General features: G+C 52.4%; 1 protein-coding gene across 2 annotated transcripts in view; it reads right to left on the bottom strand.

Annotated features, from left to right (window-relative positions):
* The window catches only part of B4GALT5 (beta-1,4-galactosyltransferase 5), a 34,584-nt gene extending 21,120 nt beyond the window's left edge, over positions 1–13,464 (bottom strand). The window contains exon 1 of one of the 2 annotated variants that reach the window (XM_048321913.1): positions 13,334–13,464. In XM_048321913.1, coding sequence (XP_048177870.1) covers positions 13,334–13,460 — 127 coding nt within the window. In that variant the 5' untranslated portion in view covers positions 13,461–13,464. Of the gene's footprint in view, positions 1–11,586; positions 11,688–13,333 lie in introns of those variants that run through there. The other variant, XM_048321914.1, reaches the window with a different exon arrangement.
* Positions 13,465–27,357: the final 13,893 nt, after the last annotated feature.

Raw genomic sequence — 27,357 nt, 5'->3', positions numbered from 1 at the left:
GTTCCTGACACACAGCAGCACCTGAAGTTTCCTTAAGAGAGTCGAGTGTCTGCCGAGGGATCTGACCACTTGCTCATCGATATGTGCAACAGGGCAGAGGGGGAAAAAATAATAAGCTAATCAATTCCAGCCTGTCTGCAGCGAGACGTCGAGCTCTGCGAACATGAGTCAGATATACGGCTACCTTGGAAAAGCTAAACTCATTGGGAACGGGAGGCGCGTGCTCCCAGGCGGAACAGCCAGAAGAGCTGAGCAGGCAGTGAGGGCAGGACTCCTCTGGGCCAGGGCAGCCCCAACGGGCCTTGGGAAGGAGCTGCTTGGGGCTGGTGTCCCACAGATCCTGCCCACATCAGCACCTCCAACTCACTGGGCATGGCACAAGTCCACCCTCCTCCTCCTCCCTGCCAAGGCACCAGCCATTCCCTCCACACCAGATAATGAGATTTTAGATTGCACCAATTTATGTACTCAAGTTACCCAATTTCTGCAGGTTGTGTTTGCTTCCCCAAGGTATTACAGCCAGAGGCCATCCTCCCCCACTCCCCCCTTCCCCCATGTGGCCGAGCCCTTGGCAGCCCCATAAATGCTGTGTCCCTCTCTGGCAGCATCCCATGATGTTTGGGGATTTGTGACCCGTCCCCTGCCAGGGGTGGACACCCCACGTGCAAAGGGGAGGCAGCTGGGGGAGGGCAGTGTGGGGAAAAGGGTCAGTGTCAGCACCGGCCATGAGCCCTACTCTGCCACCGGCTCTGCAGCGAAGCAGCAAACCAGACAATTACCCTGTTGACAGTTTTTTCTTTTTTGATTAGGTGAAAGCAGGGTTAACCTAGAACACCCTGAAGCTGGGCAGCCCCCGCCCCCCTTCCTGCCACAGCTCCCTCCATCTGCTCTTGCCCTACGGCCCTTCCCAACCCGATGCACAGAACAACCAACCCTGGAGCTGCCTCACAGGGCCAGGTACCAGCAGAGACCCTGCTGCTGCGGCCTAAAAACTGTCAGACCATTTGGTACAGCCCAAGACACCAGAAAGTCAGGCTGATGGGGTGATTGCACACTGACAAACCTGCCCAGGCCTCTGAAACACAAAGGGATGCTTGACCAATCCTTGCCTATAACTCCACATACGAGCTAGAGCAGGAAGATGCATAATGGGTCTGGGCAGGAGGAGAACTGAGGCAGCACCTAATTTGCAGGTTTGATTAGCAATAAATTAAACATGGAACATTTTACACCTGGCTGTCACACAAGATGCTCTGCCAACCCCACACCAGGCTCAGGCCACATCCAGGAGAGATGGGGCAGCCAGAAGGGGCCCACAGCACAGGCAGGATGTGACAGAGCATAGCCTGCATTTGCTCCAGGGTTATTCCTGCTGCAGCAGGCAATGAGGCAACAACAAGGAGGTCTGAGAGGCAGAGGGGAAGAGATGTTTGCAAAGTCCCAGGTCTGCTTTATGCAAAGGGAAGGAGCAGTGAGGCTGTGGGGAGCACCTGCTGCTGCCTGAGAACAGTCTGATTCACCTCAAAGCAGAAGCTGCCCGTACCCATCTCCTCCAGCCAAGCCTTCTGGTTGGGGTATTTTCAGTTCTACAGGCAGTGCCCACAGTCACATGCACAGAGCGGGAGAGCTGTGGCCTATGTTTACCCTCCTTGCATCAAACGGCAGCAAGACAGAAATTGGTTCCTGAAATAAACTTCTCCTTTTAAGAAAAAGAAAAAGTGATTTGAATAACCAGTGTATTTTCAACAGCTTGCTCAACTGGACCATGTCACCGCATGCAGGTGAAGAGGTGAAGAGCACGCTCACAGCTCACAGACATGGAGACAGGGCACCCCAGTGCACCAACACCTCTTGTGGCAAAAACCCCAACCCTACAAGAGAGAGACACCACACACCTTGGACAATGCGCTTGCCCTGCCACTCCAGGCAGACCCTGACAAGCACAACAGCTCTTAACTGGAAACTAATTTTAAACTTGCCTCAATACCTGCCTATAGGGACAGTTCTGAACTGTTGGCTCCCTCTGCACAGCCATGGCCACAGCAAGGAGCGAGCGCCTCTGGGCTGGCAGCAAGGAGCACCCTCTGCTTTGCTCCTCTGCAGCCAGCACCACCTCCTCTGCTGCCAAAGTCCCGCAGGCCCCAGAGCAACGCTGCAGTGGGGACCAGGACAAGGGCAGAAGAGACCCTTGTGAGCTCTGACGCTGCTGACAGCCACTGCAGGGACATGTGGGGCTCCCTGTGTGAGCAATAGAGAGTCTGGTCTCTGCTGCAGAGCCACACAAGCTCACAAGAGTCACAGCTCCTTTTCTAGAAGGTGGAAGCCTGACTGCCAAATCCCAGAGCATCTCACTTAGCTGTCAGCATGAAGCTTTATGTATCTGGAGACATGGTTTCAAGCTGAAAGCTAGAAGAGGAAGCCTTTTCCCCAAAATCCTCCACAATGGTCAATGACTAGCAACATTCTCACACTCCTACCTCCCCATCACCTCAGACTTCTCCAGTCTGGTTTTGCATTTGGACACTGCTGCTGTCAAACCTGTCTGCTGAACCTCCGGCTTCTTCGAAAGCAAGGCTTGCCACACAGGCACACGGCTGAGGAATATTCCCACTCAATAGCTGGTCTCCAGGCTGGCATTTCCAAGGGCTTTGATCCATTCCAAATAAGGCAATCAGCTTAGCCCTTGATTAAATACATAGCATAATCCACCTAAATCTTGTTAGCCGAGAAGCAAGTTGCTCATCTCACCAGTTGTGGGTGGCATTGTGTGTCACCGCAGGGCAAGCGGGGCTGTGGCAGTGGGAAGGTGTCTGTCCCTTGGGGCATGTCCTGGGCAGGCAGCAGCACTGGGGCAGCCGGTGACCACAGCAAGGCCACTCTAGCAAGGCCCTGTGGACTCAAGATGCAGAAGTTCATGGGATCCTTCTGCAAAGCTTCCCCTGCAGGATGCAAAAAGCACCCACAGAAGGTGCTTGCCCCCTCCTACCTGGCAGGTACAGAGAGGGTGCCCCCAGGGCACTGGGCTCCCAACAGCCAGCAAAATCCTTAAAAAAAAATCCAAGAAAAGAGAAATCACTGACTCTGAGCAAGGGAGCCAGGCTGCAGCATGGAAGGAGGATGCACTGCAGCTTTGGGGGAATTTCACACCACAGCAGTTTTCCCTTCCTCGGGAAGAATGAATTGGTAGCCCAGCACTGTAGAGCCTCAGCAGAACAGGATGGTGCTGAGGGGGAAGCATGCCACAAGGGCAACTATTCCCCTGCCAGACAGGAGCCTGGCCCGGGTGAGATGCAGGTGTGCAGCCAGGACGAGATGCAGCCAGGACATCAGCCCCACACACACACACATCTGGCTGCTCTGACCAGCTCCTCCAGCTGAGGAAGCAGGGAAGAGCAGTACCACCTCCCTCCTGCTCTCAGGCCCCTCTCCGCTCCTCTGCGCTCCCCAGAGCAAACACCAGTGTGGGTGCACACATGCTTGTGCCATCCCCAACAGCGGGACACAGGGAACAAGGCAGCTTGGGAAGTCTGGAAAAGGAAACTCTCCTTCCCCAGGTGAGCCCCGTTCCTCTCCTGCTTGGCTCTGGGATAATATTTACAGGTGAGTCTTTCAAAGCCCGCCGAGGCAAGGCATCGAGCAGGGGAAGACTATGAGGATGCTGTTTCCCAGCACTGAGGCTGTGTGTCCCCACGCCCTACCAGCAAGTGCCCCAGCAGCCACTCCTACCTAAAGTCAGCTGGGATAGAAGAGAGGAGAGGATCTGCTCCTGAGATTACAGTGGAGGTATTATTTAAGTCATGAGAAGACAAATTCCCTGAAGAGTGCTACTGCTCCCTATTTCCCTCCAGGTTTTGGACCCAGCAGGTGGGGACTGGCTCTGCATGGAGATGACCCACTGGGGACTGATCCCAACCTGCAGGCAGGAGCCCTGCAGATCTCTGTTCCATGCTGCATTATGCTCCAACACTTCCTGCAGCAGCCAGGCACGTTTCAACAGCTACTGGGAGGATTTGAAGTTAATTTAACCCCATTAACACATTATATGGCTTCTATCATCCCAATCACCCTAAAGAGTCCAGGTAAAGATCTTGAGGGGAGTGCAGGGAGGAGGGAAAAAATTTATTTAAAAATTAGTAAGGAGGGGGAAAAAAAAAAAGTCTTAGGCACAATCCCAAAATACAGTTTCAGGCAGATCAGAAAAACCTTCACAGGATTTCAAACAAAAAAAAAAACCAAACCAGCCAACAGAGGCAATATCTGCTTTCACCAAACACTAGCCAGGAAGGCTGAGCAGAGCTCAGCTTGCCAGTCACCAGCTGGTGTAACAGGAATCAGGTTTTTGGCATGGGGATCCTCCCCCCAAGACGGGCAAGGAACAGGCTGCCCGCAGAGGAGCTGGGATGATAAATGACAGCAGTTGAGCACTGCAGGGGCATTTCAGCGCTTCAGAGGTTGCTGCTATAACAATCTTCTCTGACTCAGCAGCTGAAAGGGACGCCGGGAAGGAAGCACCATAAAAAAAAGTCATGCATTATTAATATGGACTCTGGCAGCAAGACATGAGTTGGAAAAACACTGAGGGGGAAAAAAAATGACTGCAGAATAAAAGTGAGCTGCATGTGTGGAAGCATTTCACACTCCTGTGGGAGTGGGGGCCACCCTGTGCCCCTCCAGGGTCCCCAACTCCAAGGGAACCCCACATTTGCTGACAGGAGCACAATATCCAAAGTGTTCTCCCTCAGCTCAGGCTGCTGCAGCCCTGTGCAGAAACCACCACGAGCCCTGGGCTCGGCCCGCACTCGTTTCCAGCTACAGCAGCTCTGGGCTTTCCTGCTGTGGCCTGCGGCCGTTCCAGCAGGTTTATTTTTATTTTTATTTACCTGTGCTCTGTGCATCACCTGCTGGCTCCCTGCAGCTCCCCCCTGTGCATCCCAGCCCTGCCTGGCCCCGCTGCCGGGCGGCTCAGCCGGAGCAGCCGTGTCAGAAGGCGCCCACGGCTCCGAGCCACAGCCCGCAGCCTCTGCCAGCCCCGCTGACGCAGAGGGCACAGAGGCAGGCACTGAAATGCCTTCCTTTTCCTGCCAGGTAGCAAGGGAAAAAATATCTGTTTGCACTTGACTACCTGGTGCACTGCAGTGTTTGCTTTCCTCTTCTACTCCAACTGCTTTGTACAGGTTTTTTTAGAGGCAATTTATAAACATTAGCATTCACGTAGCCATCTTCTCCACTTTCCACCCAAAATCCTTGCTCCCAACCTGCTGCTGTGGGGAGACACCATCAATCAAGAGTACGCACTCTTGTGTCACAGGCATCCCATGGCCCTCACCAGCCCGTCCTGTCAGTGCAGGAACCCCCCAAGCCCCACTCAGGAGCCTCTAGGCAGTGTATGAGCACAGGTAAAGTCTCAGCATACTTTGGTCCCCAGTCTCTCCAAAGCAAGGGAGGCAGCTAACACAGCACCAGGTTTCAAGAGGCTCCTTTGATTATTTGTATGGCAATAGCATTCAACAAAAACAATCAATTATTTTGCCATAAAATTCTCCAGACACACACAAACACTGGTTGAACTGCTTCTACCACAGCCCAACCCACAGCAGTGCAGTAGGTGCTTTGCCTGTATTTGTTTTCTTCCATCACGTGTGCAGTGGCATCCTCCATACAGAAATAGTTCTCAACCTTTACCTTTCAGATTAGAAAGGCACAGGGAGGGAACAGTTTCACAGGAGCTGTCTCACACGCAGCCCAACCATCACATGGGCACGCACCTGCTCATCAGAGCAGGAAACAGCACAAGCTCCCACCGAGCAGGGAGACGGAGGCACAACCCACAGGAAAAAGAACATGGTCCTATTTGAACCCACATCCCCTGGAAGCAGCCTCTTCCCTGCCACAAGGGCTGAGGGACACATATGGACACCCCAGCGTGGGTCCCCTGTGCTGCAAGGGGGGCTGGCCAGCACCCTAACAGCATCTTCAGAGGGGCCCCAGGATAAAAGCCCCACTCAGGGCAAGGGCTCTGGAGAGGTTTGTGCCAGCCCAGAGATGCCACATACAACTGCAGGCTTACAAAGGGCAGAACCCGTTGGTTTTGCACCTCAAACAAAAACCTAGGAAAATGACCTTTAGGAAGTCACACACCATGTCACCACACGCCAAAGGCCCAGCAAGCAAGCGCTGACCCGTCACCTCCCCCGCGTAGCCAGGAGGGAGGCAGGAGCTCAAACTGAGCTTCTCGCACTCCTGCAGTAACATTTACACGCTTTGAGAAAGCAAAGTATCAAATAAGGTGCAGTGAAGCTTGTGGCTTTATCAAAAACACCCACAGTCACTACAGAGCACAGCGGATCCCCCAAACCCACCTCCCCCTAGATCCTTCCTTCACTTTAGCAAGACCAGCAAGCCCCAGAAAATTCCTTTTATAATGAAAAAAGGACCCCATGGCCCTGCCCATCATACGCCACACCACAGCTGCACCATCGAGGACACTTCCTACTGGGATGAGCCCTGCAGTCCGCTGTCCCCCCGGGACCCTTCCAAGCAGCAGATAAGGACGGCCGAGGGCTCTTCTCCTGCTGGGCACTGACATCACCCTCAGCTTTCCAATCCACCTTTCCTTTCAAAATAAGAGCAGCTCCAGGGTAATGCTGAAAGCCCTGGTGGTTTCAGTGTTATCTATTTCACATTCCCCCCAAAACCGCACCCACCAACATCTCTCAAAAGTTTCTGATTCGGGGTTATCTTGCATTTCAACAGCACAGTCCACTATACATTTTCTCCTTCATCTCTCCAAACAGGACTAATCCCCATGGTATTTAGACTAGTGCTAGAAAAGCTTCAAACACACATTAACCACCCTAAAGCATCCGTGTTCAAAATGCTGCCAGCCAAAACCACAGCCAGAACAGCCTGAATGCAGTGGAGAAGAAAAACCCTGCATGGAAATAAACTTTACTAAAATAACCCAGCAAAGGTTTTGTCAAAGTAAATACACACTTTGTATTGTGACAATGATTTAAAAATAAAGCTGTTCAGGGAAGGCTTTTCTTGCCCTGTACAGCTGCATATCAGCTTCTCTCCCAGACCCCTCACCCCTCAGCGCTGCCACAGGGAGAGCAGAGGGCTCCGCAGAGCCAACGGCGCATCAGCCATGCCACCACCCCTGCTGCCACCCTTGTGAGCTTCCCCAGGAATTTCAGTTAAGATTAAGTATTTAAAGACTCCATGTGCTTGGATATTAAAATTCACCAATTGTAACAGCATTCAAATGGGATCAAGTGCAAACATACAGCTCCCCACACTGCTCATCTCCATTCCCTGCAGTGGTCCCCAGGGGGGTTCATCGTACCCTGCAGAGCAGATGCTGCCTGAGCTAATGCAATTAATGAGTCCACCTGGAAGGGAGGCAGAGGATCAGCTCAGGAAATAAAGCAGCAGTGTCAGAGCCCTTATCTCCAACAGAGTCAGCAGCCACCTGAAGTGGCCAAGCGCCTGCTGAAGCCCTGGCCTTCCATGGCCTCCCAAACCCATGAAGACCATGGGCTGACAGCATGGGTGCTTTAAGGTCTACTCTGCCACAGATTATTGAAGTTTTGAAGCACTCGATTTGCAGGAATGAACCAGTACCTGGAAGCTTTTGTGTCTGCCAGTCAGCTTCCACAAGCCAGGCTTCCAGAGACGCATGGATGAAACATGAACTCTTCATGTACTCTGCAGTTGCAACACCCATCAAGCCACCAGCAAAATAAAGCAAACCAGACGTGCCTGACAAACAGCACAGGTGCTTACAGGCAAAGAAAACCCAGTAATTCATCTGCCCTCAAAGAAACCTTGTAATTTGTTAGCCTTGAGCAAGAGGTGGTCTCCAACCAATGCTCTGCACCACCAGCATCTTGGATGCACTGGCACAGGAGCAGCTGGGTGGAATAGGGCTGTTCCCCAGCCCAGACCTGCCTTGTAGGAGCCTCTTTGCTGGAAGAACATGGTGCTGCCAAAGGAACAATTTCCCACAGCTGCCACCAGTCTCCTTCTGCTTGTAGTGCAGGTGATCCTGAGCTCAAGTTCTTGTATCAAGGGGGACTTGAGGATTTCTTACTACCCCCAATCACTGTCAGATCCAATGACTCCAATATCCTCTGTGGGATACACTGTGGGACTGGGCTGTTCCTGCCTTAGATTGTGAAATGCTGGTTGGCAGATCTTTCGGGCAGAGGAGAGTGAAGGAGGGCAGTGCTGCCGTGTTCCACAGTAAGATACCACACTCCCTCGTGCTGCCCAGGGAAGACCTGGAGATGAAAGCCAAGGCTACGACAGCACAAACCTCATTTCATTATTCCAAGCTGCATCTTCACCTTCTGTCCCTACTCAGACAGCATCCAGGCACCCAGCAAACTCTCAGCAAACTCGAAAAGACACCTGCACCCAGCCCCTGCCCAGCCAAGCCAAGGCCACCTTGGCTCACCAGTGTCCTGCTTGGACAGGCTGGACACCAGCACCCCACCATGGCCAGCGTGCGCTGCCCCTCGCTCAGGACTCTGCCCTGCCATCCTCCTTCTGCCTTCCTCTCACCAGCTGACTCTACCCAGGCTCCTTCTGCCCACATTCCCCCAGCAGTTCTCAGAAGGCAAAGCAGCAGCAACTCACTTCCTCACACAACTGCTCCACTGCCCTCAGCTGGCCTCACCAGCCCCGCTCCATGTCCCCACAGCGCCATCCTCCTGCCCGGGGCCATGGCCAACACTCTTCATCTGTTCCTCACCACCACAGGCAACTCAACCACTTCCCATAGTCCCTCCAGCTGGGACAAGCTGGCAGTAGCAAAATCTTTTGCCATTTCCACCCCCTCCCCCCCCCCCCCCCCAAGAATTCCTCTGTGCTAAGACCTGCCAGGCTGATGCATTAAATGACCAAACTGGATCAGCCACCTTTGGCGATATAATATTGTTCCAAAAGTGACAAACGAGTTGTACTGAGGCAGCTGTTGGTCCCCACAGCACTGCTCGGCTGGTCACCAACATGCAGCCTGACAGAACAGTGTTTCAAAGCGCTCCTGCCTATCAAAATCAAGTTCTTGCGCCATAAATGTAATTCAGGGCTAGTGGTGCTACCTCATGCCCCGTGTGACCTGTTGGGAGCAACTCCTGATAAGCTTGGAGGAAGTAAAGCCAGACTGAATTACAGCTCTTTCTCAAAGGTAACAATCTTTCACCCAATAATTTAAATTCTCTACATTATTTTCCTGCATCAGATCCAACCAAGTATGACTCCTATGGAAATCTAAATTAAAAAAAATAAAATTAAATAAAGAGGCTCCAACATCCATTGTGACAAAGGAAAAGCCAAGAGCTGCTACCTGAGCACCAGGGAAGGCCCCTGCCAGCACTCCCAGCCATACAGCAGCCACCTTCTACACCAGGACCAAGTCCAAGGTCTGAGAAATTCCCACTGTTGCAGTCAGAGGCATCAAGATGAAACAACTTGCAGTGCAAGCAGATTGAAAAAGCATTACTACTTTCAGCTGCAGGAGGAAATTCCCTTAATTTCCTAGGCCCTGTTCAAAGAGACACTTGTAGGAAGGCTGTATGAGCCGCCACCACGTGAAAACAGGGGTTGCAGGGACGACCACACAGCCCCATGGATGAACCAAGAAGCGGAGGATAGGATGAAACAGAAACAGCTTCTTGAGCTGCTCCACCTCCAAGCCAGCACACTCTGTGCCCGCGTCATCCTTGCTCCAACACTGGGGTCTGGGCATGGACAGAGTGACTCTGGCAAGCCCATTTCTGCACATCCTATCTGGAGAAGGCAAGAGGCACAAAGGGCAGCTGTCCCAGGAGGGCAAGAGCCTCAGTGCCAAGACCAAGCCCTGCAAAAAAAAAAACCTGTCGAGGTGGCCCCTGACTTCCATAACAGGACGAAACTGTTTGCCCAGTGCCAAGCTCTGCTTTTTCCAAGATGAGGCCAGTGTGACTTCCTGCAGTGAAAGCCCAGCCTGCCCTGCAGCCCTGTGCCCTGCTGGTCCCACGACCTCCAAGCACAGCAGCGAGCACAAGCGGCCTCCCCACCTGCACGAGCATCCTCACGTACCTGCTGCCTGCAGGGCCTCCCTGGCAGTGTGGACGTCAGGGCAGCTCCTGGAGCCTCCGGCCACCGCGTCCCCGGCAGCCCTGCCGTGCCTCAGCCCCAGCTCGTGCCTCAGCCCCAGCTCGCAGAACAATCGGCCGCCTCATCCCGCACACAATGGCCACGATGAGACAGACCCACATAATCACCCGGCCACGGCAGCGCCGGGAGCCAGCGAGCGCCAGCAGCAGTGTGGAATACAAGGAGAGCCTGCTGTGTCTGTGCCATCGGCTGGGTCCCTGGCAGTTCACCTTCCAAGGTGACTGTGGGAGCCCAGGGATGTAATCGTCAGGGTGGTGTGTGGGGAGACAGACGGGTATTGGATGCGAGCGCTGGGAAGGAGGTGGCACTGGCTGTTTACATTGGATCGCTCTGCACAAACGTGAGGCCACAAGAACATTTCAGTTCCATACGAGGAAACCTTGGTGAAGGACAGAAATGAGGAGCTACCTTGGGCATCACACAAGTCCAGGCATGACACAAATTTAAGGCCCAAAAGCCCTAGACTCCCTGCAGGAGCCAAGCATGGCTATTTGCTGACAGTAAACATGAATTTCTTCCTGCATTTCCGTCTGGAGCAGACTGCTGGGGTTACCTGGGCTGTGAGGAGCTAAACACCATGGTCAATCAGGTGGCAGGCCAGCACTTGGCAGGCAACTCAGAACCCAGGTTGGGGTCCCCTTCCCCATCTCCAAAGGGTACCAGGAGCAGTTATCCAGCTTTTCCAGCTGACAAGCATGCCAGCTCCACACCAATGCGCTGAGACAGCACCCAGAAGTGCAACTGTCCCAGTTTTCTCCTGGCACTGGCGCACAACTGCTCAAACACAACACGCCTCAGCAATGCCGATGAAATTTTCCCCCACAAACATGGGGCCTGGGGACAGGCTCCCACCCATGGTGACAGCACACCCTGCCACGGGGACGCCGTCCTGCCACAGGGCCATTCCCAGCCCAGAGGGGCTGATGCTGCCCAGGCAGGGCAGGCAGCCTGGCTCCAACCCTGCTGCCACCAGCTGCTCACCCCCATGAGCAGAGCTGGCTGTAGCAGACCCTTCCCAGCAACCTGTGGCACCAGGCAGACAAAAGCCCTTCCAGACTCCAGCTTGCAACTTCGGGTCCCGTTTATTTGGATTTTTTTTCTTTTCAATTGAGGTACAATCAAGGAATGGATTAATCACTGCCCTGCCCATGGTTTAGCCAATGAACTGCAAGTCCTTCTTCAGCCACTTCCGCAGCACACCCTACAAGGGATGGTCTCAGGGCAGAGGCTTCCCCAGGCCCTTCAGTGGCCACAGGAGAGCAGCTCAGCCTCACTGCACACACTGAGGCAGCAGCAGGCAGGACAAATGCCCCAGAACTCTCTGCTGACAGCATCTCTCCATCACTCGCACATGGTCGATTCATTCAAACCCCCAACTCTGCTCATGTCCTATCTCACTCACTCTTCTCCCAAGCTTCTACTCACCACTCCAGCCTGAAAACAAACTCCCTCCAAGTGCCGAGAGGATTAGCCCAGCCGTCCCAGGAATACTGGGCTGGGTTTTCATGATGAAACATTTTTGGCTGAAAGAGGAAGGGGAAAAAAAAAAAAAAAAGAAAAAAGAAGCAGATCTTCCGTCACCTGATGAGAAGATGACTCAGAACATCACCGACATCCATGGGCGGGTGGGGACAGGGACCGCTAACACTTCCCAGCCTCCTCTTTGGGCATCACCGATAGCAAGAACATTGGGTGAGAAGTGACCATGTTATCTGAGGTCCATACAGGGAAAGGCCTCTTGGCACAGAACTAGTCTTAAACATACTTATACCCTACAGCATCTCTATGAAATTAATCAGAATACTCTAAAAAAAGGAACAAAGCCATCCTTACAAGAGAAATTTGCTTATTAAAGTGCACTTCCACCTGGGCCCCGGGAAGCTCATCCACAGCCACAGCATTCCCTGCACCTGCCCCACATAGGGCTGCAGGAGACACTGGATGAAAGAGCCACTGGCCCCACAGCAGCATGCGAACAGGACGAGCCAGGCTCTGCTTACAGAGGGATCAGGCGGCAGCTGCGCCTCCTGTTACCACTCGTGTGAAACCGTCCTCCAACAGAGACAAGATGGTGTTTGGCAGCCCTGGCCAGCCTGTGGGACAGTGGCCAGGAGCTTGGGGCCCTGCCCGTTGGGACAGCAGAGCCCTGGGCCACCGTGGCCAGGCTCAGCATGGACAACCTCACTTGGGATGTGCTCAGGACGCGAGTAGAGCTTCATACACCAGCCAACCCCTACTCAGCCCTGGGAAAGGCTCCCAAAGCCCAGAGGCAGCCACGGGACATCATTTGTAAATAAAAACCCACAGAAGTCACCTTGAAAGCACACAGAGATCTCCTTGGGATGTCCAAGATAGGAATGGCATGAGCAATACCAATGACATTTCAAGGAGAAACTCCCTATTTCTTTGGAAAGGGCAGTTTCTATAGAAATAAATTGTTGCCAAAGTTTGGTTGAAGGCCAAATCATGAGCCTGGGCTCCTTGCAGAAACGAAGTACACCGTATGAAGAGAACAGATGCTTTCCGGGCACCAAGTCTTCCCGTATCTCAAGGGACAGACAGCCCCACCAGCACCGGGTGCTGGCCATATTGACACACGGCTTCTCCAGTTCTCCATGAAGCTATGACAAGGAACATAGGAACGAGTACACTCTCCTTTTAAAATACACACTTCTCATCTTCCCACTTGACAATCAGAGTAGGATTTCTGCCAGGGAGCACGTTCGGATCACAAGCACTTGGACAACACTCCACTACTTCAAAACAAACTCCGGGGCGGGCAGCAGGCAGGAGGGGGCTCGCTGCCCCCCGTTCGGCGCTGGCACAGGCGCCGCTCGGCCCCGCCGGCGCGGGGAAGCCGCGGGGAGCGCGGCCGGCACCTCCCGCCGCCCCGGGGACCCGCAGCCCGCGCGCCCGCCCCGAGGGGCGCCGGACACCCCGGGGAAGCGCCTCCTCCTCCGGCCGCGGCGGGAGACGAGGACGCGCTGCCCAGCCCCGGGCACCGCGGAGCCGCAGCCGGGGGCGCCGGGCCCGGGCCGCCCCTCGCCGGGGATGCCGCGGCCCCTGGGCCGGCCGGGCGCGGATTACTCAGCGTTTCCAGAGGCAGACGGTGCGTCCGTGCCCCTGCCCGTGCCCCCCTCCCCCCCGCCCCGGGCCCCGACCCGCCGCTTACCGATGCCCGGCGCCACATACACGAAGTAGAGGAAGGAGGAGGAGAGCGAGAAGAGAAAGAGCGCGGCCAGCAGCGAGCGCCGGGGCAGCAGCCGCCAGGCGCCCCGGGGGCCGCGGGGCCACCGCATGGCCGATGCGGCGCCGCCGCCGCCGCCCTGCTGCCGCTGCCGCTCCGCCGCCGCCGCTCACATGCGCCGAGGCCCGGCGGGAGGCGCCGCGCCGGGGCCGCTCCGAGCCGCCGCCCGCGCCCAGCGCCGCCGCATGAATGTGCCGCGGCGGGGCGGGCCGGGGCGGGGCGGGCGAGCGGGGCGGGCCCGGCTGCGAGCCCCCGCCGCACCGACGGCTGCTCGGCAGACACCGCCCCGCGCACAGCCGGTGGTCCCGGCGTACCGGGCAGTGACCTCAGGACACCCGGCCGTGGTCCTGCTGTGCCACTGATGCTCCTGGGATATCCAGCATTAGCCCCAGGACGTTCAGCAATTACTCTGGGCTCCCGACAATGGCGCTGAGACAGATTGCAGGGGCCCAGGGCACCCAGCACCGGTCAAGGGATACCCAACAACGGTCCCAAGACACTCAGAAGTGGCTGAGGGTAGCCGGCCATGGCCTCAGGGAAGCCGTCCATGACCCCAGGACACCCAGCCATGGCCCTGGGACATTCGTCAATGGCTCAGGGCACCCAGCCATGGTCCGGGGACACATAGCACCAGGAGAGCAAGGGCTGACCCCCCTGCCCCAGGCCACCAAGCAGCACAGATCTGTTCGACCAAGTGCTGGGTGCCCCCGGACATTGTGCGGGGGAAGACGCAGCCAGAGGGGAGGTGATGGACGCAGATGAGTGAAAGGGAAGAGGGGGCGAAGTCATCACAGTCAGTGCAATAACCAGCACGACCAGCAACCAGCAGCCCAGTCGGTTACAGAGTAATTAAGTAGTTTTGCACACATTTGTGGGCAGTTCCCCTGATGTGTGTAGGAGGAGTTGGAAGGAGATATGGAGATGCCTGAAAATGAAAATATGAGAGACCAGAAACACCATCCTTATTGAGGGAGCCAGAAGTAGCTGCAGAGCAGATGGGGCCCAGCCCAGCCCAGCCCAGCCCAGAGAAGACTGGTTTTTGCCTCATTTATGACTGCAGACTTTGCTCGGGGGAGGCTAGAAGGAGAGATAATTCTTATTTCACCAACAGAAAGTGCTAAGAAAACCAAGCCCAGGCTCCAGGCAGGAAGCAAGGCTGTGGGCCAGACGTTGCCAGCTGCCACTGCCCAGGGTGGGCAGCAAAGGCAGCAGCACTCCCAGGAATGATGGGCTGTGGGGTAGGAGATGGGGACAGGCCATCTGCCAGGACGTGCCCCGTATGTGCCTCCAGACATGTGTCCCGGGGAGCTGAGGAGCAAGGCATTGCTCAACCCAAACTTCTGACCCCACAGCACAGTGACTGCGGGGCTGAGGGGTGCCCTGCACTAGCCCCATGTCAGCCCAGTGCCAGACACTGGGTGGGATAAAGGATTCTCCAGGTATGGCTGTGTGTCACAGCAAGCCCTGAAAGGACTAGCCCCCCTTCTAGCCTGGATGCAGTAAGGGCAAGTAAAGAAAACAGTTCCCACGTTCAACAAATGGGACGCAAGCAAGCTTCTATTAGATACACAGATTCTCAGTGGAGCGAAGAGATAAAAATGAAGATAAAGTTAAAAAAGAGAGGAGTTTAGCAGAAAAGTAGAAATCTCTCATTAAAAGGTAAGGCATTCATTTTCTTCATGTGCCAAGGCATGGAAAGATGCTGAGGAGGAAAACAGGGATTTCCCTGGAGAGGCTGCATGAGCTGCATTAACTTCAGGAACGAGGAAACTGGTACTTGCTCTTGTTTTCCAGGATTGCCACTCCATCACCACCTTCATTGAAATAAATTAAATCCTGAGCCCTATTAACTTCTGATAGTCCACAGTACTGCAGCAGAACGGCATGGCCAAGTGGTGGCTGGATTTGCTGTTCACAAAATAGCATTTAGCCAACTCCTAAAAGGATGCGTGGGGCAAGAAAATGCAAGAAGATTTCCTGCTTGGTTTATGATTTGTTTGATGCAGACATGGTCAAAGGTGAGACATCGTCGCAACCAATAATCTAACCTTTAGAACATATTTAATTAGCAATGACATTGCTTGAGGAGCCACCCAGAAACTCACTCCCAGGCCCGGGCTGCCGCAATGGGGACTGTCACAGACAAGTGAAGTCGGAAGCCTTGCAGCCACACTGGGACATGCCTGCCCCGCTCTGACTCACCTCCCATCTCCCTCTCTCCCCAGGACTCCATTCAACCCACTTCACTTTGACCCTTTTATTTTGCTTAGTCTCTTCCCCTCTTGTCCCTCCCCGCCTCTCCACTGCTCCCAGCTAAGGGATTAGGAACATCAGTCAAAGCCATCCTCCCACTCATCACCCTTTTCCAATAAAATAAAATGACATTAAACAGGACGGGAGGTTTCAAAGTCTTGGATCATTCCACAGGCCGGGTTAGCACTCGGGGCGGGAGCACTGCCAAGTGGGGCTGTCGCAGGGAGTGCGCGGGTGGCTGGTGCCCGGGGAGCCCTGGTTCTGCCCCACCTCCAGCCTGCACCAGCCGCTCCAGCTCTCCCAGCTGGGGGAGCAGCAAGGTCCCACTTTCTGCAGAGTTTAACGAACCGATGGTGCCTGAGACGCTTTAAGAAGGGTTTGTGTGAGCAGCTTTGCCGACAGCCTCGAGGGGAAGGCAAGGTCTGTTAGTGCATGGCCATGAGCAGGAATGGAGGGACAGGTCCTGCCGCTGCACCTGCACTCCCGAGAAGATGTGGCTGCACCCTTAGAGCACGTCTCCACACAAGAGACATTTTGTATCACTGGAGGGAGAGCAGTTGGGATGGCTCGGGGGTGCCCCAGTGCGAGCGGTGCTCAGAGGGAGGGTACGGACCCTATCGCACCGCACGCGGTCTGGGGCGGCTGGAGCTGCACATTCACAGCGGCACCAATGCAGCGGCTGCAGCGCTGCGTGCGGGAGCCCAGCGTGGCAGCTCTCACCGCTCACTCCAGTGAACGCTGGCCACGGCCGGGCTGGGCAGAGGTCTGACAGGTCAGATCCTGCACTCAGCCACGGAACAGCCGCGGGACAGGGAGGCCGGGGGCTGCCTGGCACCCTGCACGGAGCAAACCTAGCCACCCAGAAGTGCCCCGAGGGCTTGACCCTCAGGTGGGCAGTACCAAATTATGCCAAGGGCCTCAGGGAGACTGAGCTGGGGAGTACTGTCTGCAAGGGTCAGCAGCAAAGCCTTACTGGAGCTGACCCCAGGGGGGGTAAAAGGACTGTGGGGCACATAACACTCAGGCTTGGGGTTTGAAACTGTCATTAAAGAGATGCTCCACTTTAGCTGCACTTTTCCTTTTGTCGCTTTCCACAGATACTCGATGTGGACTAGTTAATCTGGGAGGATAATCTTTGTTCTGCCACTTCAGGGATGGACAGGTCATAGCAAGGATATCACCGCCCTGGCCAGCATTTTGCAGTCTTTTTCATGGACCCTGGGGCTTCTGGCACCTTCAGCCCCAATGGCAGAGACTTTCCAGAATAGACTTCATGCTGGGATTAGGAAAATGCCTCCATTTATAAAGGCGAGGACAGTCAGCGTTGCACCGTGTCAGCCCTCCAGCTGCTCAGCAATGCTGCTTGCTTTAACTCTTCCCTGGAGTTTCTGCTGCCAGATGGTTTGTGAGGGAAGTGGGAACCTGAGCTGTGTCTCTCAGAGACAGACAGAAACTTGGGGTGGACTGGATGCTGACCAGCTCTTGGCCTTGCAGAAGCAGTGTGCTCCCTCTGTGTTTTACTAAATGTCTCTTTAGAGCATGGGGCTTGCTCCAGCTCCATATAAAGACAACACGGTGTCATCCTGGGCTCTGAGCAGGAGCAGGACGCAGAGGATGCATGCACAGTAGGAATGTAAATATTTTTTACATGTACACCCACAGCCCCAGCATTGCCCCAGCATACTCAGCATATGCTATGTGCCAGATCAGAGACATAATTATTGATGCAGCAGGTTTTCAGAAAGACACAACAGGGTGTGTGCTTAATTTGGCAATGAGAGCACACGTAAGTGGCCCTGGCGTTTTCGGCTGGGTATCAGACCACTGCCACCCACGGATGCAGCTATTTAATCTCGCATTGATGTGTTGGAGTAACAGAGAGGAAACCAAAAGCAGGTATTTGTTAAGATAGAAAAACTCCACTGAGTGCTGCAAGGTGCTCCTTGCACACAGGACTGCTGTAGACCAGTTCTCAAATTATGCCACCCACTACACTTTCTAACAAGGCTATTAGGGCTCTGATCCTAATAGCACCTGTACACGTGCCTAACCATAGGGATGACTCATTCTACCACAGTCAACAGATGTGTCATAGCTCCCAAAAGGAGTCAATACCCACAGAAATGATTTTGCAAAGCTCCACATTCACTTGGAAGGTAGCTCTCATCGGAGAAATAGGCTAAAATGTTTATCTTCTCATGGCACATTGCAGAGATTCAAATGATTTTGTTGCATCAGCCCACCTCTGAAGGCTGATCATCTGACCCAGTCAAGTGGACTTGTGCAAGGATTCATAAAATGCCTTTGAGATCTAAATATTCAGTCAAGGGAATACAGCAGGCTGTACTTTCCAAAACTTCCCAAGGAAGGAAATTTCAGCTGACAAGAGATATAATTATTGAGTAATTCAGTGCAAATAATTTATCCAGATTTTAAAATACCATTTAACATAGTCCCTCTCAAAAAGCTATGACAATGGCTGGGGTAAATTACTGCCAAACAACCCAAACTGTCTAAGCATCAGAAAATAAACAGGCTATTTCCAGTACACCCCGAGGTCAAGAGGAGAATGCCAGAAAGCTCTCCAGTGGGGCCAGCCTTGTTTGTGGATGGGATGGAAGAATGCTGCTCTTACCTGGTCTGTGAAGGATTGCAAGGACATCAGGCAAAACCAGATGAAAAGGCAATGCAGGCAGAGGTGAAACCCTGCCTAACTCCTGCCCGGTGACAGGGATGGAAAAACATCTGCACTATTCAGGCACACAGCTGGATTTCAAAACTAGCAGTGGAGGCAAGAAAGTGGGATGAAATTCTGCCTCTCTTGAAGCCACCTGACTTCACAACTTTGCACTGTGTAGAAATGCAACTGCCTTCCAGAAATCCGGTGACAAGGACAACCAGGAACAAAAGAACATTTCAGAGGAAATTGCTTTCTATTAACACATAATTACATAATGTAACATTAACTCACAAAGGCCAATACCTTAATTGGATTCTCAAGAGGGGAAGACAGTTGTATGGTGAACAAGAACCTTCCATGGTCACATTAAGTATGATGGTTCAAATGCAGAATATAAATTCTTCTGCTGTGAAGCAAAAAAAAAAAAAAAAAAAAAAGCCCATTTCCTTCAACAGCTACTACAGAGGGAGTTTTAACCATTTCCACTCAATCTCTGACCAGTGGCAAGTTGCTCAGGTGACCATACGAAATGGCTCCCTTCTGGATCCCTCCTTGCACTTTCAGCCACACACAAAATCATAATTAATCCTGTGAATATATTTGGATATGTTGCTGGAATAAAGTATGAAGCCTTCTAGCCACCTTAATCTTCTTCCCAACTTGGATTTTGATTAACTGGAATAAATATTTAATTGGAAAGGCACAGAGATGAACCTCTTGACCACGCAGGCACTGCCTCTGTAGTCATTGCCCTTTGATGTACAAGGAAAGGGCTTGTAGGACTTTCTTAAAACATGTGCAGCCTTTCATTTTTCTTAAAATCGTAGCAAGGTCGGGCCCTGTTCTTGGATTTGTCACCCAGAAGCCGTGCAGTGAACATGGCACAGAGTGACTCCTGCTCGTCTTGGTCAGATGAGGGAGGGGAGGCTTGCCTTGCCCCCCGCAGCCAAAAGGAGCTTGGGCATTTGTTTCCCAGGTCCCCATGTCATACGTGTCCCCACGAAAAGCACGGGGCTGAAGAGCTCTCCGTGCTGTCCCTGCTTGTCTTAGAGCTGCCGGCTCCTGCAGCCCTCCCTGGGCAGCGGCTGCCGTGAGGAGCTGCGGTGCAGCCCCTGAGGGGCTCCTGGACACGGCTCTGGACGTTTTCCTCCCTTTGGAGCAATGATGTGGAGCTGACACGAGTGGGGTAGCATCGACACACGGCGTGCTGGGCTGCAGCCGGGCATCGCTTTGCCCTCCCCTCCCCTGCAATCTGACAGAGCACCCAGATACCTGCTTAAAAGTCACCGACCTCTGCAGGGGTTAGGCGTGTGCTGAATCAAGGCTTGGGAAGCAGCTCAGCCTATGAGAGAGATCGGCTGGAACCGGCACCGCCGCCCTTTCGGATTCCCTCTCCTCTGGGCTTAATTACTGCCTGCTTTTGGCACTAGCACCGTTTGTGACATGTGCTCTTACTTTTCCCCGAAGGAGCATTTGCACCTTTACTATATTTATTTTATTCCGAGGAAATCCTAATGATTTCCTGTCGTGCTTGATTCTGATCCTGTTTGCTGTGGGACTCCTGCTGTTCTCTATAAATATCTGACTCTCAAATCTTTGCAGAAGCGAGCGTGACTCTGAGCAGGGAAGGTGAAGTCAAGCTAAAGAGACCTTCACCAGCTCTAAAAACAGCTGCTGCTCTTGCTGCTGCAGCTGATTTATTCCTCATCTGGAGAACAACAGTTCAGAGCTCAGAATAGTTATCTTCAATTATTTATTTGGCTGTGCTGGAGTTTGGTGAGGTGCTGTATAATATTTATTGCATGGAAGTGTTGCTCTGAGGGAGGTTTAATTGCTTTAAACATGGATGGTGATGAGACCGCCTTGGAAAAGCTATTTGCATACATTTTCTCAAATGCCAAATGTGTAACTTCCTCCACGCTCAGGCATTCTGAGGCTGCTTCCCTGCATTACTCAGCGTTGCTGTGTGCCACTGCAAAATTAACAACCAGAAATTCCCCAGCATGGAGCAGAACAGGAAACTCAGGGTTTGAATGTGGGATTATCTGTAACAGCCAAACCAGCAGGACTCTGAATCCAGGGCTGCAAAACCTACACACAGACTGCCCTCAGCCCTCAGGGCTCGATGCCGACAGCGCTGGGCACTGCCTGCTCCCAGTCATCGGCTTCTCTTGCTGACCAAAAGAAAGCAAATTAGTGATTTCAACAATACAAGGCCAGTGAGATGCCACCAAGGGCAGGGCACACACCTGTGCCACGCTGCACCCACAGCACCGCTTACACCCTGCCTTCTCATCCCGGATTCTGGAAAATGCTCACCAGAAACATCGCTCCAGTGATCTTCATGCAAGGCCATGCACAAACCTCTTGTCCTCCTTTCTCTAGAATTCAAGGGCAAAGTGTCTCTTGAGTGGCCTTGAAGGTTATCCAGCTTCAGTCACAACAATCTGGTTTAAACATCTTTACTCCATGGAATATCTCAGTCTGCAGGGCAGTTCATTTTTGTAATTACTTAATGCTGTCAAGTATCAGCTGTTGACATAAGCAGGACCCTGCTATAGGAGTGAAATAGATATTGATTTAATGCCCTCACTGCAAGGGATCTTAAGGCATCTGGAAACAACTTATTTCACAACTGCAGCTATCCCTGAAGACGAGTTTGCTGCCTGCCTGCCTTTCCCCAGATACCTGCTCTTTTTCAGCCGAGATGTCGTACTTGGAGAGAAGAGAAGAGGGATTTACAGCAGCCAGGGAGGTGCTGCCTGGCCAGCAATGCTGTACAGCAGCCCCAGCTGTGTTGCCACACAGCAAAATCAGGAAGAACAGTGTTTTTCTGTCTCCACACAGTCCATGTGCTGCAAGATCAACACCTTCTGGAAGCATCAGGTTTATTGTGGAGGTGCTGTGCAGCTGCGTGCGTGTGATGGGTCAGCACCTTTCGAGCGTGGTGGATTTGCTGAGCTTGTACAAACCATCTACCCAGGAAAGCCAAAAAGAAAGGCACCAGAGCTGGTCCCCACACAGGACAGCAGCAGTTCTGTTCCCCCACAGTGTCAAGGTGGGCTCTGAAAGAGGCAGAACATTTCCCAAGGGACACCATGGACCCAGTGTGACAGGGCTGTTTGTGCCATCAGAACAGGAACAGGGGCTGCAATCCACAATCAGGCTGAAATCTGGTATTTCCTCCGGGAACCTCAGAATCTCCACCCAAGCCCACACCAGGGTCTGCAGCTGACAGTGCAGAATAACCGTGAGATGTGGGGCAGGGCAGAAAAGGCAGAGCATCCCCAGCTAGTACAGGAAAATACAGGAATGGCAGAAGCTGTGGCAGAGCAGAATATGATCATCTAAACTGGAATTTGACCAGGGCACCGGGACTCATACTTGCTTCTTATGAACAACCTGAGTGACCACATAACGTAACTGCAGCCAGAAACATTCCAACTGAAAGTCAGGCTGAACTTTGTAAGAGAAAAAGTGGAAGTGATAGGTTTTTTATGTCCTGCTGTCACCCAGTTAAAGCAGTGTAATTCCATGGAATTTAAATATCAGCCACACATCCTGGAATACAAGCTATGGGGCTCGTTACAGGGTTTCACAGATAATACTACTGGCCTGTGATACAGAGGTGGCCAGCAAAGGTCACCTAATGGGTCTGCTGGCCCTAACTGCTGTGTCCCCAAATGATCACCACCCCATGATTCACCAGGGTGAGAGGTGCTCCCTGCATGACCAGCTGGTTTCAGCCAGGTTCGCAGAGTTTCTCATCTTATGCAACCTCCATTATTTATTCACAATGGCCAACTGAGGCTTGCAGGCGAGTTTGCTAAGAACGGTGCCTAGTTACAACAACAAACCAGGCTTGGCCTTGCCATCAGCATATTTTTCTCAGATAAACCAAGAAAAAGATCTTTTTACAGTGTGCAGTTCATTGTACACAACCTGGATTTAAGCAGTTTAGATTGTAAGGGTATTTTAAACTAAGCAAACAGCATTTTGTTAATGTTTTTTTTGTGGTGCTGCAGATTTCTGGGTTTAAAATAGCATGGATCATTTTGAGCCATCACTGCTTTGCTGGGACAGAGGGATGTGATGTTATACGTCCCAGTCGAAACTCTGAGACTATGCCCTAACCCTTTTTCAGAGCTGAAGTTAATTGGAGGATCAGCTGAAGAGCTGGCCCTTGGAGAGCAAGGAGAGCTGCTGGTTACAGCTTCATCTTACCCCACAGCCAGGGACAGCCATGGGCAGCAGCACTACAGCAATGGGCAACGCACCCACTTCAGTCTGTGTGCCATGGCTGGATGGATGTGGCAGAGAGAAGGAGCAGCTGGGTCTATAAAAAGAATTATTGCAGGGGTGAAAGGAGGCTGGTAGAGCTGATCTCTTCTTGGAAAGAGAGGAGTATCCAAGGAAAATGGCCTTGCCAAGGAAAGAAACCATTCCCTTGCCCTCAGCTTTTGCTCTTTTCTCACCAGGCTCTCCTTGTCCACCACTGCCAGACTGAGTCTGGCTGGGGCAGAGTGGAGTTTCTTCAGTGGCTCTGGTCAGGTGCTGTGGTTTGTAGTTCTGACTAAATCAACACTGGTAACATCCCAGTGCTTCACCCACTGTCCAGCAGAGCTGGCACAGCATCAAGGCCTTTTCTTTTCCACACCGCCCCCACAGCAAGGAGGCTGGGAGGTGAGAGACTGGGGCGAAAGCACAGCTGACCCTGAGTGACCAAAAGGATATTCCACACCACAGAACATCGTGCTCAGCAATAAAATCTCAGGGACAGGATGAGGAAAGAGATGTTCAAGGTTATGGTATTTGTCTTCCCAAGTAACCTCTATGAGCATCCCTAGGAATGGCCCAACATGTGCCTGCTGATGCAAAGCGATGACTGAATTCCTTATCTCACTTTCCTTGCTTGTACAGCTTTGCTTCACTTACTAAACTGCCTTTGTCCCAACCCACTCATTTTTTTCTCACTTTTGTCCTTCTGATCTTCTCCCCCATCTGACTAGAGGGGAGCGAGCACCTGGCTGGGTGTTTATCAGCCCACCACAGCTAGATAGCTTTCCTTCCACTGTCTTTTCTTTCTTTCTTAACATATCCCCTCTTTACTATCAGTTAGTTATCGCTCATGTGGCATTAAATCTTTGTTATTGTTGCTTTTCCACTTTACCTCTCTAAAATCTGCATTTGTCCCCTTATCTACGCTTCAGGATGCAGGAGCCATGTTCTCTATCCAGGGCAAGACAGGCCACAGAGCCCTGGGAAGGGACGTCGCTCTGTGTCCTACGGGTCCTGCATGTTGTGTGTCAAAAGTGATTTGTGAAGTAGGTGTGAACAGGAGCTGTGTTTTATCAACAAAGTAATTGCTGTCCTGATGAGGGATTGCAGAGATAACAGAAGCAGGAGAACATTCTTTTACTTCTTACACTTCAGAGAATGCCCGTAAAAACCACCAGCAGCAGCCTCTGACAGGGAGGAGACATGAGAGAGTGTGGTGTACCAGGCAGAGCAGAACATTCAGGTGATTATTTTTCTCTCTGCTCTGACTTTGCTGGGTACTGAACAGAATACTTATTTCAGCTGTGAAGCTTCTCTCTCCCAGCAGACGCACCACGGACAAGGTAATGGAGCCTCCCAAAAAAATCGAGGTCCTACTGCTTGTATTCCCAACAATCTGCTAAACGGCACTGGGCAGAGGTGTCTGGCTGGCTGCAGCAGGGCTCCTGAGCAGAGCAGGCTGGAGGCCGGGCAGACCAGCTGGGAAATATGTGCGCACACTGGCACACACTTTGGAGTGCCACCCCGTGTGCCTCCCTGTGTCCCAGCTGCCTTTGCCAGGCCATCCCTTTACTGGCAAAGGGCAGAGAAGACAGGCATCCCTCTTGGAAGGGTCCTGCATTTCCTCCTGAAAGGGCTGGCAGTTCTGGAGGCAGCTTGAGAGCAAGATGCTCATGTGAGCATGAGGTGACAAGTCCTGGGAGTGCCCAGCAGCTCCAGGCTGTGAGCGAGAAATGCAGTTGTTTGTACAGTTGCTCTCTTTTCCCATTGCCATTTGTTTGTAGACATGTCACAGCAGATGTACCTCACCAGTGCAACAGATACTTGGACTCATTGGCAGCTGGCACCAGTAAATGTAATCCAGCTAACCAAACACTCTGTTTATCAGAGTTGTCACAAAGATTTGTTAATTCCCATTGACAGAAGGGCTTTCAGGACAGTCTGTAACAAGGAAAGAGGAAGAACTTTTAATTTATAGACCAACAAGAATGTAACCCAGAGAATACTGAACCCTGCCCTTAACAAACAGGTATTCAGCATTTAAACGAACCCTGGGCAGAGGGCAGGCAGTGAGGAGGTGAGCTGTGCAGGGAGGAAGGCAGGGCTCAGGCAAGGCCAAGCTTTCTGCAGCTGTTATTGCGGTTTCACCTCCTGGGTGACGAATGGCTCCTGCCTGGGGAGCAGCTGCTGCCTGCCCACCGAAGGCAAACGTGGACACAACACTCACGGTTCCCCGCAGCACATGGGCCTGTGTCCAAGGAATCTAGTGGCAACCAGGTCCAGAACAGAAAAGGAGGTGGCTCTGCTCACAGTCCAGTGGGGACTGGTTGCCAGAGGAAGCTGCAGATACTAGAAGTTTCCATGATTTTTATATACTGAGGAGTAGCTGGAGAGGCTTTCGGGAGCCAGGCCGCATCTGCTTACCCTGTTCTTTGTCTCCCGAGCTGCCTCCTTTCAGCCTCTACTGGCTTTGGGTATTGGAAAGGGGGGCAGTTGGCATAATTGATTTTTCCATTCTTCATTATTTTTTTTTTCTTAATTTACAAGTGATGCTTTCTACTGCTGTTGTCTTCTTTCCCTGTCATTCCCCTACAGACACACACATGCAATGTGCCATCAAATTCAGGGATGGATACACATGCACCAAATACATAAATACACTCCAGAAACCACACCTGGGCAGGGTGTGGGAGGCTCGAATTTGCAATGCTGGTTTGAAATGAAGCATTGAACAGCCCTTTAAAAAAGAAAGTAGATTGACTTGAGGAAGCCGTTCAGGAAGAAAAGGAAGAGGATGTTACTTAGTCATCACTGCCTTCTCACACCTCATTTCATGAGCATGCAGAAGCCCTTGGCCACTGCTGGGAAGAAGACGAGGGGCCTGCAGGACCCCCTGGCCTGGGGCAGTGTGGCTGTGTCCCGGGGACTGGCAGGAGATGCGAGCATGGAGCTGCACCATGCTGGGCTCCAGCCCATCTGGCTGGTTGCCTGCAGGGTGCAGAATGGGCAGATAAGTAAGTGGTGTTAGTGAGAGCCTGTAAACAAACCAAAACCTCTTCACTGGGGACTGGGGTAAAAAAGTGGGAGAGGTTTCCCCAGTCTGTTTGGGTCTCAAGATAAAGCGTTGGTCAGAAAGCAGGTGGAGAGGACCCTGTGAGATGCTTCCCAGCTCACCCGTGGACTTGCTGTCTGTTCTGGGCCCGTTTCTCCAGCCTCTCTGTGCCTCAGTTTAGGCATTTGTAAAACAGCAACTGCCTCCTGCCAAAGCCTGTCACTAAACATAGCCCATTTGTGCTGGGAGAGTCACGTCGTGAGACAGAAGGCCCATCACACACTGCTGGGAGAGGGGACTCGATGAGTCACGGCACAGCACCAGCTCTGAAATTCATGAAATGCCTGAGTTCACAGTCAAAAAAATTCAACGTTTAAAACAAAAAACAAGTGAGGAAAATTCCTCTGTGTCCCATCTCTGGGGTAGCACCTCCTGGCCGTACCTGTCAGTATCTGAACCATGCACCCAGCAGAGCCTGTCTGTAGGTAAACCAGCGAGCTCTGTGCACGGGGACACTCCTGTCTACCTGTCTGCCTACCTGGCAGAGCACTTGTTGATGTGTGGCAGCGCACAAGGCAGCATGAACAAACATCTCCTGCCAAAAATGAAGACATGAGGTTGGGGTCAGGAGAGCTGCGTTTCCCTGGAAAGCAAACAGGGCTGGAGAAATTGGGATCACTTCTCAGCAAGGTGCTCTTCACCGCAACCCCATCCCAGGCAAGGGAGGAGTTCAGTCTCCCCAGCCTTTGTGTTCAGCCACTCAGCAGTGCCAGCAGGTGATGTGACAGTGTCCTTGGGGACACTCCCTCGAACGCCCTTTGGGTCCCTGTTTCCAAGGGCTGATCCCCTTTGCATTTCAGGTGAATCACAACCTTTGGTGCCTGGCTACAGCAGCATATCTTGCTGGGCACTGGCTACAGCCATGCAATGTGATTCCCGCTGTCACTGCTTCCTCCTGGATAACCTCCAGATTGAGCATGTCAAAACCAGACTAAACATGCAATGAAAAACAAACAAACCAAGCATCCAATAGTTTCAAACAATAGATAAAAAAGCAACAGGAGAGACATTATCTGTTGAGAACTAGTACCTGGCATTTGCCTATGTATTTATTTATGTTTATACATGCAAGTCTGTGTATATATATGCATCCAAGCATATGCCTACTGCACATAGCTAGAGAACAAGAGAATAAAATGCTATATATGCTAAGGCACATTAAGAAATGGAAAAACAACTCTATACGGTGAAGGGTCCAAAAGAATTTTCAGCATTTCATCAGTCAGCCTAAGAGACTCTTTCCCATCTATCCCAAAGCAATAAAGCAAATTACATGCTGACGCTTTCCCTGCCTCCTTTGTGGCAGCTGAACCTTCACCTGTGTAATAAAGAAATGTCCTAAGTTTAATAACAAAGATCATTAATCTGTCCCATTAAAGTACCACCAGTTGTCTCTTTTCCAGTCTCAGACTGAGAGAAGGGAGTGGGAAGAGATCCATTTGCACAGAGGCTGTTCTCAGGCCAATGCAGCTCTCCAGCACTCACATCCCAGCCTGCCAAGATCTTCAGCAGCGGTAATGGGGCCAATCCTGGGTGATGGTGAAGCCCCCAAAAGGCAGGTCTTTTGCAAGCAATAACTGCCCTGTTGGCACTGTGGTGGCACTGTGGTGGCACTGTGGTGGCACT

The sequence above is a fragment of the Corvus hawaiiensis genome, chromosome 17, assembly GCF_020740725.1.
Source record: "Corvus hawaiiensis isolate bCorHaw1 chromosome 17, bCorHaw1.pri.cur, whole genome shotgun sequence".
NCBI classification, from domain to species: Eukaryota; Metazoa; Chordata; class Aves; order Passeriformes; family Corvidae; genus Corvus; species Corvus hawaiiensis.
This window is presented reverse-complemented; position numbering and strand designations above follow the sequence as displayed.